The sequence below is a fragment of the Ornithorhynchus anatinus genome, chromosome X1 (genome assembly GCF_004115215.2).
Source record: "Ornithorhynchus anatinus isolate Pmale09 chromosome X1, mOrnAna1.pri.v4, whole genome shotgun sequence".
NCBI classification, from domain to species: Eukaryota; Metazoa; Chordata; class Mammalia; order Monotremata; family Ornithorhynchidae; genus Ornithorhynchus; species Ornithorhynchus anatinus.
Window position 1 is genome coordinate 60,215,861 of NC_041749.1, and position 13,915 is coordinate 60,229,775.

A 13,915-nucleotide genomic window follows, 5' to 3' on the forward strand; every position below is an offset into this window, starting at 1 on the left:
TCCTCTCAACAAAAATTGCTACCTTGCTGGTTCAAGCACTCATCAGCCTTCTCACTGCCCTCTCCCTTCCTTTTGTCTCTCCCCTCTCTAGATCATACTTCATTCTGCTGCCTGGATCATTTCTCTAAAAAAAAAAAACAAAAAAACCACTCAGTCCAAGACTCCTTTCCAAGAACCTCCAGTGGTTGACCATCTATCTCCACATCAAACAGAAACTCCTTTGTTATCAACTTCAAGGCACTCAATCAGCTCTCCCTCTCCTACCTTACGTCACCCACTTCCTACTACAGCTTAGCTCTGCACACTTCACTCCTCGGACACCAACCTAGTCATTGTATCTTGATCTTGTCTATCTTGCCACCAACCTCTTGATCACATCCCTCCTTTTGTCTTGGACTTCCTCCCCCGTATAAGGAACAGACCACCACTCTCCCCATCTTCAAAGTCCTACTAAAATCCTATCTCCTCCAAGTGGCCTTTCCTGACTAAGCTCTTACTCCCCTGTCCTCCCTTCTGCATCACCTAAGCACTTTGATACTCTCCCCCAGCTCCACAGCATTTATGAACAATCCCATCTGTAATTTAATATTTGCCTCCCCCTCTGTAAGCTCCATGTGGGCAAGGATCATACCTATCAACTCTATTGTACAAGTGCTGGATATCAAGCACCTAGTACAGTGTTCTGTACAGTGCTCTGCACACAGTAAGTGTTCAATAAATAACACTGATGTGTATTCATGTAAAATATGTGATTTTGGGGGTGTTGGTTGTGAACATATTTCATATCCTATACACCCCTGTCCCTTGTGCTTTATGTCCACCTCTAAGTTTATATGCCATATTTATCCTATCTGCCCCACTGTATGCACTCCAAGGGCAAGGAGCTTGTCTTGAGGCACCTTTATAATCTCTCATAGAATCTATTAGTACAGTTCTCTGAACACAGTGGGCACTAAACAAATCCTGTTGTCTGACAGCAGATGGGTGTTCACATTTCTTTTTTGTTTTCTCATAAAATCAACCCATTTATTTTTCAGCTCCAAGGTGATTAATGAATAGATTCCTTGAAAATTAGTACTATAGCTACTCAATTGGATAAAATAAATCATTGTTTAGTTTGCAGAGAAGAGTTAATCCATTTATGGAAGCAAAATGTCCCTGAGTCATGGAAATCATTATTGGAACGATGGATATTGAAAAATACTCTCTACTATTTAGATAATAAACCATTTTGTGGGCTTCTGGAAAAAAAGTAGCTAAATGAATCATATCCATCTTCATATCCATTTTTACTTTCACTGGAACTTTATATTGCTTAGTGAATGAAAAAGGATGGAAATTTCAAAGATTCACATAATTATCTTCTAAATATCCTTTTTACAGTATCTTGGTGGATGTCAGTTGGTTTTTCTGCTCCATCCCCAACAGAAAAAAACAATGTTGGGTGTTATTTTTAACCAGCAAAAGCAAGGGAATTGGGAATTTTCTTCATTGACCCAAGACTTCAAGGAGGAGAACAGGGAGACAGAGAGAGAAAATGAGATGGAGGAAAAGGATTAGAACAAGGAGATGTGCCCGTAAAGAGGAAGAGAGAGGAGGGGTGGAGAATGACTCAGGAGAGAGGAAAATTAAGAGGGAAGAGAGTGGGGAAAGGAGAAAAATATAAGGAAGAGAGGGCATCTCTGCACATTCAGAGGTGAGAAGGAAAATATCACTTGCCCCAAACTTAAAAATGCTGTGCTGTATTTAAATGAGAAGGCACTGTATCAGAGATACTGAGAAACCCATCCCACTTTCATGTGTGGACACATTCTTTCATTTAACAAATGTAATAGTCTTCTATGTCAAGCCTCTGTTACAATAAATTCAAATATCTTAGCATTGATATGTAGTAGATGTAAATGAACACTGTCAATTTAACATTTATATCACTTCTTTATGTAATCTCCATTTTCAAAGGAAACACAATTATACCAACAGATTATAGCAGGACTACGAAACTTGAGACACTTTCTTGGAATAATGCCCTCAGAGAGGCAACTGGTCTCCCTTGACAAAAGCCAAACTGATCATGCTGATAAAATTTTATTTTAGTCTTCAAATAGTGGTCTTTTTCTTTAGCCTTCAACAACATTGCTATCTCTGAGAGTAGTTCCAAATCCTTTACATTTTACATTCTCCTGAAAAGGCATCCAGATTGAGACTTAAAAAACCATCTATCATGTGCTGTTTGTCCAGTTTCTAAAAGCAAGTTTCAAACAATTTCTGCTTAATATGGTAGACGTGAATTGGCTATTCACCCCACTCCCAGCCCCACAGCACTTATGTACATATCTTTAAATTATATATTATAAATTATTTATTCATATTAATGCCTCTCTCCCCACTAGTCTGTAAACTCGTTATGGGCAGGGAACATGTCTGCTAATCCTATTGTATGGTACTCTCCCAAGCATTTAATATGGTGCTCTGCACATAGTAATTGATCAATACATACCATTGACTGATTGGTGACTATTTTCTGATAATATTTAATGTAATATTCATAGAAGGAATTTTCCTGGGCTAACATAAATGCCTACTTACGCATTTCAACAATGTAAAATCTTTCATATATTCATGATATTAAAAGTGAGAAGGTTTTATTTTCATACACAAGACTGTAGTCTGATATCTTATTGCCTTGCCAAATAGTGTCTGCTTTCTATCTTTGTGGGACTAAGTCAATAACATCAATCAGATGATCAATGAACAATCACTAGCAGCCAGAAAACTCTGCAAATCACAACCCGTCCTCTCTAATCTCTAGGCCAACTCAACAACTTTAGCCATCTATCTATCTAGATAGATAGAAAATACTATAGTAAACCCTAAAGGGTCATGGAATATTCATCATCACCCCAGTTTATAATTAAATTACATCAAAATTTAAAGTTCTACTTCAAGAAGCAGTGCTGCCTAGTGGATAGACCATAGTCAGAAGGACCTAGGTTCTCATCCTGGCTCTGCCACTTGTCTGCTGGGTGACCTTGGGCAAGTTGCTTCACTTCTCTGTGCCTCAATTACATCATCTTTAAAATGGACATTACCTGTGAACCCCATGTGGAACACAGACTGTGTCCAACCTGATTAGCTTGTAAATACCCTACCGCTTGGTACAGTGCCTGGAACATAGATGTTTAGCAAGTGATTATGCCTTGATATAAACACAAAATCTGGAAATTATGGATTTTTTAAAGAAGATTGTATTTAATTCTTAGTTTTACTTCTATTATACATTGAGGCAAGAAGAAGGGGTTAATGGTTTGTTATAGTTTAATCAAATTTTTATGCTTTTTAACAAAGTCACAATTGCACATTTCCTATTTTTCAATGTGCCTAAACTTAGGCCACATGTAAATTACATATAGAATTATATTCAGAGTAATATTTTAGTTTGTCCTCTTTTTGCTCTTCAGTCGAAAAACAGAAGTCGCTTTTGAAGTCTGTACTGTGCTTACATTTTATTGCTATTTTAATCATTTCAGATCATTCATCCTTGCATACCTGAATTCTAAATTCACAGACTTTCATACATCAAACCACAACCAAGGCAAGACATAAATGAATGACATTGCATTTTTTATCTTAAATTATTTTGAAATTATCTACATTTGGATATTTGCACAGAGTTTAGGATATGTGGGGGGAAAAATAAATTAACTAGCCATTAGAATCTTTGTCATCATTTAGGCAGCCTGGCTTTTAGGTAATAGAGCATTTGTCAGTAGAAGACAGAGCGGGGACTGTCTAGTTTAATTACCCTGTACAAAAGTAGTTCCCTATTGAGTTTTTAATTGTTCAGTATGTCTCTCTTAAATTAAGCATCAAAACCAAGAGCAAGAAATATAGTGAAAGATGGCACACTCTATATTCCATCACAGTCATTTCTTGCCCCACTCCCCAAATAAAAACTCAGTGTTTCCAAATATTAAATTACTGAAATTAAATATTGGTTCAACTACACTGTACATTTCATTCACTTATGTAATTGTTTTATTCATTTTCATTTGATTGAATGTTTTAATCTTCCTTAAACAGTGACTAACTGAAAGTAAATGGTGCATTCCTAATAATATAAATGTGAAAAATAGAAAGTACTTAGGAATTGCAGTTGAATACATTAAAAATCAGTGAGTTTTCTAGTTAACATATTTCCATTTCTTTTGCATACAAGCCAATTGCATTGAGCAGGCAGATTGCAAATTCAGGGTCTTATAAAAACACTGCTCTGGTTTCATGTTATGACAGCAGAAACTGTCCAAAATCTCTAACAGTTTCCCCTGAAGAACCCTCACTGGCTGGTACCATCCAGGTGCCGAGCAATCTGAATGAGGTGAACATCACGTCAAATTCCACTCATCTGTCAATGTAGTGGATTATTTCTTGAGAGACTGAAATTGGCTGCCCGGGATCAGAACACCATCAATCTTACTCATGTAGGGTGCCGAGAAGCTGCCTGAAAAAGGCTCGCAAGAGGAAAAGCTCTGCTGTTCCTAAGCAGGTGATGAGGCAGCTGTAAAACCTTCACTCTATCTGTATCACAGCTCTGAGTGAAAGATGTGTCATTTTTCACATTTCCCCGATACTTGGTATGCACTCAGTGTCCTGCTGTTCTTGCTCCATAAAAGAGGTGATTTTTCAAGCTTAGGCAAATGTTGCAAAGCTCTGGTTATGCTCTTCTCTCATTTTCCCCCTCGAATTATCACTTGTTTTAGCAGATTTTGGAAAAGGAGATTACATTTTCAGTTTCGCTTATTTATTTATTTGTGATTGCCTCAGTGAACCAGCGACTGTCTCTGGTAATGGTTTTATCTTCTGTTTTAATATGCAGTCAATTTCTCTAAAGTGAAAAAAACAGGAAGAAAAACATCCCAAGACTGAAATAACTGCTCATAAAACAAACCATATTCATAATGTTTTAAGAAGTCTGGCTGAAATGACCTAATATACGATGATCTTAAGATCTATCGCTTCAGTCTTGCTCACTACACTTAAAAATAGAGGGGAGAGAAATCTCATTTGCTCTAAGAAAGTTGAATAAACATCCTCCAGAACAATATGGAGCCTAATTACTGTGTCTAGAAATCAGTCTATAGATTGTACACTTCATGACTAGAGCTGCCCAAAAGAAATCTCTTCTGTTCATAGGTTAAAATTTAAAACGGTTTTCAATGTTGCTATTTTACTTTACCTCACAGGTAAAGCGTTGTGGTTTAGTACGTGGCTTTAAGATTTTCTGCACTCTAAGTGTATCAGGAGGTAATGCTTAAACAATCATTTCCATCTGTCATAAAACTGTGTATTTTCAAGATTTACCTTGCTATACACCAGAAGTATAAGAAGGGCCTGCAAAATGCAACTGTAGCCTCGACATAGCATCTATTAAAGAATACGAAATGAATGGTGAGGACCTATCTTCTACAGATACATATGTCACGGTTGATTCCCTTGGTAGGTGGTAGCACTACATGAACGGCAGATAGATGTTGTGTATTAGTATGCATTATCTGGGTAGCCCTGCTTTTGGAAAGTGGCTTCTCCCTTTTAAGGGTTGAAAAATTGGCCAAGTACACTGAGAAAGGTGGTCTATCTCAAGTGTGTGATGGAGTATGCAGGTCTTCGCCCTTCGACAGGTGTAGGCACTTCTGGCCAACACCCCCCCACACACACACACACACAAACACCCCCTCCACCACCACCACTGACTCTCTGGCTGTGGTAGAGTTTGATGCACAGATTCCAGACACCTAAAACTCCGGGATTGCTTTCAGGGACAGAACGCAGTCGCTTTCCCCTCCTGCAGAGGCACCGCCCTCTGCTCCCTCTCCCCTCCAGCTGCGCCGATTCCCTCCCTCCCCGAGTCCCCGGAGAGCGACGGGGTCTCCGGCCGAAAGCGCCGGTCGCTCCGGAGCCACCGAGGGACCGCCCCGCCCCTCTAGCCGGCTCCTCCCATCGCTCCCAGCCCGCAAGGGCTCAGCGTCCCGCGGCTGGGGCGACGGCGGAGGCAGGCGGAGAGGGCGGGGACGAGGCCGAGACGACCGCGCTTTGCTTTGCCTTGCTTATTTGGTAGCCCGCCGCCGCCGGGATCTCGGGCTGCAACCTAGCGGAGGAGAAAAAGAGGAGCCAGTGCACCGGACGAGGACCGTGAGGAGCAAAAGGGATGTCCTCCAGCTCTAACCCTTCTTCCCCGCCCCAGACACACACACACTCTCTCTATGGAGAGAGACACACTCACACACACTCTATCACATACACAAACGCACGCACCCTCCTCTGAAGCCAAGTCGGGAGAGGAGGAAGGAAGCGCCGCCGGCCGTCCCCCGGGGACGGGAGCGGACGAAAAGGGAAGAGACTTGGCTACTCGCCCTCGGGGCTGCGGTAGTTGGTAGAAGGGAGCCGTGCCAGGGCAGGTCGGAGGAGGAAGAGATAGGATTTCTGCGGGGACGAGGAGGTGGAGGGCAAGCACGGCAGCCAGTCGAGGGTTGGACTGCGATGGGGATTTGGCCGGCTTCGGGGCAGTCGATAAGATGAAGAACGGGAGAGGACAGAGGGGAAGAAAGGATGCTAGACATTGGGTGCCCCGAATAGGTGGGAGGACAACAAACAAAGATGGAGCGAGGAGAATGAAAGGAAACGTTTTGGAGAGAGGTGGGGGGGAATGGAGGAATAATCATAATGATTTTTAAAAAAAAGATGGAGAGGAAGAAAGTGGAGTATGGAAAAAAAACAAGAAGAGACGAGAGACTTAAAATCAAAACGCGTGGCTGTGGAGGAAAAGAAAAGTACTTTAAAAGGAAAGGACACGGGAAGAGAGAATGGATTACAAATCTGGAGACCAGCATTCAAAACCGACATAATTCAGACTAGAGGACCCTAGAAACAGCCAGAAGAAAAAAACAAACAAAAAACTCGAAACATACTAGAAGAAAAGAAAGTAAATGAAGGGAAAGGGAAAAGGAGGAGAAAAGCAAAAACACACGAGGCATAGTAAGTTTTTTTTTTTAATTCATAAGAAGCAACATCACCGTGCTATGATTAACGTCCCTAAAGAATCACTCATATGCAGAACATACATATACATATCTATTAGTATATAGCATGGGCATAAAGCCATGCTTCTTTGCTGAAAATGGACATTTACCCCTTTCTCAAACCTCCTCCATCCTCGCTGATCAAACTAAAGGTATTCTAGTTACAGCACAGAAAACAGCACACACAAGGCAACCGAGCTATACCTTAAAATGGGCTTCTTGTGGTAAGCCACCTCTTCTGAGAACTTAATGAAAACAATGCTTAGAAGGAGGAATGTTAGAAAAACAAGAGTAGCATGCTTTCAATGGTTACTTAGGAACACACGGTGGGAGAAAAGCACAAGTAAATTGGGAAAGTTAAGAAAAAGTTGGCTTTCATAACAGGAGTATTCAACTATTCGTTACAAAGAAACCAATGATAATGACAGGAGACTGCAATGTGACAGCATCCCGTACCTCATTGTTCCTACCTGGTCTGTGCAGGTGATGCTGCTGGAAAGTGTGATGAAGGGATCCCTGACAGAGCAGCATTGCACAGGCACTTATCCACAAATACAGGATCCAGGACATTGCAGAGACCATTGCCATTCTCTAAATAAAATATTAGATTTGATTATTAACTCTAGCCTTAAGACACATATTACATGCAATGCCAGTGATGAGGAAAGTTCTGCAAGTATGCTATTTCCTTGTTACTTTGTCTTCGGGCTGTAATCGTCACGTGGTAGGGGTCATAGCATAGGCACAGCTGAGTAAAGAGGTGTCGGTAAAATGACTGAATGACTTTAATAATTCCAGACTTTTCAGAGTAGGATTAAAACAAAGTTTAAAAAGAAAACAATTGCACTTTCATTTTAAACCATGGGTAATCCAGTCTGTCCCTAACTAAAATTCCAGATCCATAAGATGCTAATAACACCATGCTACTGGCCATTACACAAAAATTGCTTGGTTTTTATATTTCATTCAGTGAAGCTCTAACCTCATTGCAAATATGCTACCTACTGATAGGTAGCATTTTTTTTACTTCTACAAGTATTAATTTTTAATGTCAATGTTGTCATCTAAGCAAAGTAATCGTTTCTCAGAATCATGTTGTAATCCCCAGATAAAATCCTATCTTTTGCTGCCCTCAAGCTCATAAAGAACTGTAATAAGCTAGACTGAGTTTCACATGCAGTAGTCAAATGCTTTAATCGTGCAGAGAGCCATAATTTAAAGTCTGATTTTCCTCCCTAGGAACTGCTCTATTTCTCACTTTGCCTCTCAATAACTATCATAGCTAAGACATACACTTTTTTATACATATGTATAAGAATGATATTCACATATAATACTCACGTATATACCCATACACAGGAAGGCATATGGTTATAGCTACACACATAGATGTACTATGGTACTAGCTGGATGCGTTTTCCCATACTTTTTAACTTCAACAGTCCTTTTGGTGCTTGCAAGGATCCCAGAATCTGCAAGGCTCAGCTATGCTACATATCGTCCAGTTCCCTAAACAACATCTTTTGCTGCATTTCATATTGCCAAATTAATCAAACTTTAGGCACTCTCCTTAGCCAATGAAATTGTGGCATTTTCTATCTAGTAACCTAATCAACTATATTTTATTTCATTAAGGAAAAGAGAACTACCTAGTTAAGATTATTCTTTTTTACATTGAAAATCTTCATCATTCAGCAAAATTTTAAACTGCAAATCAAAGTCTGAAACTGACCTCTAAACATGATTTATTTATTCAAGGAAATAAGCCCTACCCAAGCAATTGTGTTCTTCGGAAGCAAAAAATATATTTTTCTACAGACATACCCGTAGTGCAAGATAATCTACAATATTATAATTATACTATAACATAGCATTAGAACAGAAAGAATGAGAAGAATTTTTAGGACTGTAATAGACAATTGATGACAACTATAATTAAGTGCAAAACAGAGAAACATTATTTTCAACAGCATAATGTCATTTATGTCTTTGCTCTGTGTATGTAACCTACTATTCAGTTTATAATTAGTTTTTCTTCCCACTGTTTACTGTTTAATTTTGTATACAGAACACTTTCCTCCTTTGTTTTCAGAACTACCGGCATAACATAGACTCATCCCCCTTAGCCTTGACAAACAATAGTAGCTTGCCTGTAAATCCTGAAATTAATGCATTTTTTGGACATTTCTCTTAATGCCATGCAATTTAAATCCAAAGACAAGGAAAAAAAGTGACTGACATGCAGTGGTACTTCTTGACATTGAGTTAAAATGCACTCTGATATAGTCTAAACTTCAAAAATCACCTCCAGTGATTCGGAACAAAAGTTCTACTCTTTTTCATTTTCTCCTCTTTTTTCTCATCTCTTTATCCAGTGTATCTTACTACATTGAAATCCTTGCTTTAATTAAAATTTCTATTTACATCTTTTTTATTATTCCTTAACTCTTTCCATTAACTTCCCTTAATTCTCAGTATTACTTAATAATATTCTTTCATTAGTCTGCTCACTCCAGTTACCAGCAAGCATACAGTTTTTATGCAAATAGTACATCCTGAAAACTGATTAAATGATCGTGCATATTCTCCCAGTTATTACAGATGAGTCTCAGATCTGTTTTCTGAATCTTAAAACCTAAAGAATCTTCTTACCTGAGTAATCCAACCAAGAGCAGAGTACTCTATTAGTGTTCATTGGAAAGATCTAACACTTTTTAAAATCCATCTGTACCACAATAAAGGATTTTAAATAGCTTCCCAATAATCTTCTTTAACAGGATTTAAAAAAAAAATCTTTTTCATTACCAATCCTATTGCCAGAGTAAAGAAGACATCAGAGCTCAGACTGTGTTGTCAGAGAAGTAGCCAAGGTTTGAGGGGTGGGAACCTTGTCATTTTCACCTTTAAATCATCTCCTAGCGTCACCTCTGCTTGATGAGACCTTTGAAGTGATCTTGAGATAATTTGCAGCTTCCAGTATACCTACAGATGAAAATTAGTTTATATTTAGTGACAGACCATCCCCACTACATTGCATTCAATGCAGAGTCAAGTAGCTAAATGTACAAAGCAGGGTGGCTATACAATGCTGTAAGTATCAGTAGTCTGTTTCAATACATCCCTGCTCTGTAAAGTATCACATGTCTTAAAGTGACATTACCCTCTATTACAGCTTTAGTGAATTGTTATACCTGCCCACTAACTCAAACAACTAGAGCAGCACTTTTAACGCTTTAACATCTGATACCGTGTACCAAACAATACAAATAAATGAAGCATACCATTCTGCTACGTATAGTTTAGGAAAAACAGGGAAGAGAAGCATAAGAAAGTGGTTAGAGAATGTGGAAGGCAGCGCTATCAATAGATGGCAAAGTACTTCTGAGGGCTAATGACAAAGTGAAACATGTATTGTAATTACTTCTTATTGACCCTTTTTAGCTGTCACTCATCAGTAGCAAATATTCAGCAATATGTGTATATCTTCATATATATGGATGCTTTTATACAGTCTGTCTCTCTCCACTGTCCAATAAAGCATCTTCTTCTAAATTGTTCAGGTTAACACATTGGAAGGACAGAATCATGACATTTTCAACAACTGAGATTGAATTTGACACAGAGAAAAAAAAAATTGAAGGATTTTTTTTCCACATCTTTCTGCCAGACTCTGGCAGGTAGACAGAGTTCAATATCCAGAGGTGCACAGTGTGATGGTTATGCCCAAGTGCCTAGACACCCATATACTTTATTTTCAACTTGACAGTAAAATCTGGTTAACATCTGAGAAGCCAAGTACTACCATAAATTACCCTTACCATTAACTCTAAAACATTATTTTTAAAAATTCAAAATACTTTCTGCCCTTGACAATAGTTAAAAAGGAGTTTATAGAAGTACTTGAAATTTTGCAGTGCATCCTTTGAAGCCATTTTATTTTGTAGAATGCATATTAAGACTTTGAACCTTCAGTCTTACAGATCCAGCACACTGATCTTTGACACAATACTTCATAACACAACTCTTTATTCCAGCTCATCGCTATAAAAAAGCATAAAGCAATAATTAAGATTAAAAGCTCAGTTAAAAAGGCAATCAAGGTGTAACACAAACTGACCAGAGTCAGAAGTGTCATGGTTAGACTTGCTACCCCATTTTTCACCCATTTTATTATGCGTCAGTATTGCAGTACCTTTGATACATATAGTGAGATCACACACTACTCTGAGGCCCCTGGAATGCTTAGACAGAAATTGGCCAATTAAATATTCAGAAAAATATTTAACTTTTAGGATTTTTATACTTTAACACTTTGCAAAGTGTTTTGAAGTTTTTTCTGTTTTTTGCAAATTCAATAGACTAAATTTTCAGAGACAATTTGAAACTAATAGTACATGCTTCTTGTTTAATTTAAAAGTGGTACAGAACATAGTTTTTTTTTTAACATTTCTTAGTATTTAAAAAGTCAGTTTACCTTATTTTAACCACATGCTCTTAAGTATGTGCTCCTGCTATGACATGCATGCAATATATTAGCCATCATAGTTATATTTTTCTGAAGTGGGGGAGGTACTATAGAGCCCAATGTGGTTAAGTATCAAGAAATAGTCATTGTTACAAAATACACCTAGTTCTCTGAGAACGCAGATGTTGAGTGCTTGTAAAACCTGTGTTAGGGAAAGCCCGTACTGGAATATTCACCTGTTTCAACACATACACACAAGCCATTTCTTCCATCAGTGTGGCATACTCTATTCAAGCATGATCTTGTTGTCAGATCAACAGCTCACTGGCCAAAATATGTAGTGAAAACATGTGTTGTGTCACAACTGAGTGTGTTGTGTCACAACTGAGTGTATTGTGAAATTTCTCAATCAGACATTGAAGAGCCGTTTAGTCAGTCCCTCTGCCTTCACCAAGACTTTGTCTACACCACTCAAGGTTGTCTATTTTCTTCTTGGGTATTCAGGTACAGAGATTTGGCAACCTTCATTGGTCTTGTCCATTTCTTAGGAATTCTTGACTGTGAGAAAATATACTTTCTTATTTCTAATCTAAAGCTCTTCTTGTACAGTTTAAGCCCATTTCCCTTTGTTCTATCCTCAGTAGAGAGGAGAATAGCTGATCAGAATCCAAGTGTATAGTATATAATTCAAGAGAGGGAATACTAAATAAAATTCCATGAATTTCAATGGGACCTCAGTAGCAATGCTGACAAATATTTTCTGTCATTTGTACATTCCCGGTTTACCCACACTTACCACAACTTGACAGTCTAAATGAAGAGAAAGAGTTGTGGAGTTCGGTTTAAAAGTGAATCCTTTTTTTTAAGTGACTGTTTATCCACAATGGCACAGAATAGTTGAGGCAGTCCTTTTGCCTGGGTGCATTTTAATTTAAAATGCTCAAGTCAATTTCAATAAATAACATTTGGACTGGGAAGCTGGCCCATCTTTGGTGTGGGGCTACTTGTCACAATTTGGGGGCCCCCATAATTTCCAGCAAGGGATACTCTGGAGAGCTGCTTCTGCACAGGATGAGGAGGGAGAGAGGGAGAGAAAGGAAGTGGTTGCAGGCCCAAGTCCAAGCCCCTGTCACCTCCTTTCCCCCACCCCATCCCCCACCACTCTGTGGAGTAGGTAAAGAAGGGGAAAATTTTAAAGAACAAAAGTTAGGAAGTTTGAACTTCCCATCCCCATTTCAGACTGCCTTGTCACAGTTGGATTTTGGACAGCTCCGGGCTCTACACCTTAGAGGCTTCCTCTCATTCATTCATTAAATCGTATTTATTAATCACTTTCATTCATTCAGTCGTATTTGAGCGCTTACTGTGTGCAGAGCACTGTACTAAGCGCTTGGAATGTACAATTCGGCAACAGAGACAATCCCTGCCCAACAATGGGCTCACAGTCTAAAAGGGCACATGGGGTACACAGTCTGCACTTACTAGGTGCAGGGCACTGTAGTGAGCACTTGGCAAGGAAAAATACAATAGTAAGCAGTGACAATCCTTGCCCACGACGAGCTCACAGTCGGGGCTGGGGGGCGCGAGGGGTCGAAGGGGAAGCGGTTGGGAGGGGGGAGATTCTACAGTCCTCTAGACTATAAGCTCTATATGGGCAGGGAATGTGTCTAATTCTGCTGTATTGTAGTTTCCCAAGTGGTTAGTATTGTGCTCTGTATATAGTAAGCACTCAATAAATACTATTGATTGATTGATCTATAGAGTACTACATCTGCAGGATAAGGCGGGACATGGGAGCAAGGGAATGCTAGGATGTCAGGCCCGGTCTGTGAACACGTTGGCCCACTCACTGCAACCCAGAAGGGGACAGGTCTCTAGAGCCCTGAGGTTCCTTAGGACGTGCATGGAGCTGTTGTGAATCTCTCTCCTGGAGAGAAAGGGGGTGGTGTCCACATCATTAGACTGTGTTGTGGAGAAGGATTTGCCTAATAGGGTTTTGATTGTAAATTGCAAGGTAAACTATCTCTACTGAATTACCAGTAAACATCATACATATCTCCCTCATTCAACCCACATATTCAGCTCCACCAAATCCTGTAGGTACTACCTTCACAACATCACTCAAATCCACACCTTTATCTCCATCCACACTGCTACTAGGCTAATCCAAGCACTTATCTTATCCCATCTTGACTTCCCGCTGACTTCCCTGCCTCTTGTCTCTCCCTTCTCCAGTCCTTACTTCACTCTGTCGCCCAGATCATTTTTCTAAAAAAAATTCATACCTTATTTCCCCAGTCTTCGAAAACCTCCAGTGGTTGCCCATCCATCTCCACGTCAAACAGAAACACCTTACCATAGGCTTTGAGGCATTCAA

The 13,915-nt window shown here is 39.4% G+C and overlaps 1 protein-coding gene across 1 annotated transcript in view; it reads right to left on the bottom strand.

Moving 5' to 3' along the window:
• TAFA1 (TAFA chemokine like family member 1) overlaps positions 1–10,134 on the bottom strand; it is a 542,679-nt gene extending 532,545 nt beyond the window's left edge. Inside the window, exons 1-2 of the mRNA XM_029049804.2 lie at positions 9,726–10,134; positions 7,544–7,664 (exon numbers count right to left, since the gene is read on the bottom strand). Of these exons, the coding sequence (XP_028905637.1) occupies positions 7,544–7,661 (118 nt within the window). The 5' untranslated portion in view covers positions 7,662–7,664; positions 9,726–10,134. The remainder of the gene's footprint in view (positions 1–7,543; positions 7,665–9,725) is intronic.
• Between the last annotated feature and the right edge of the window lie 3,781 nt (positions 10,135–13,915).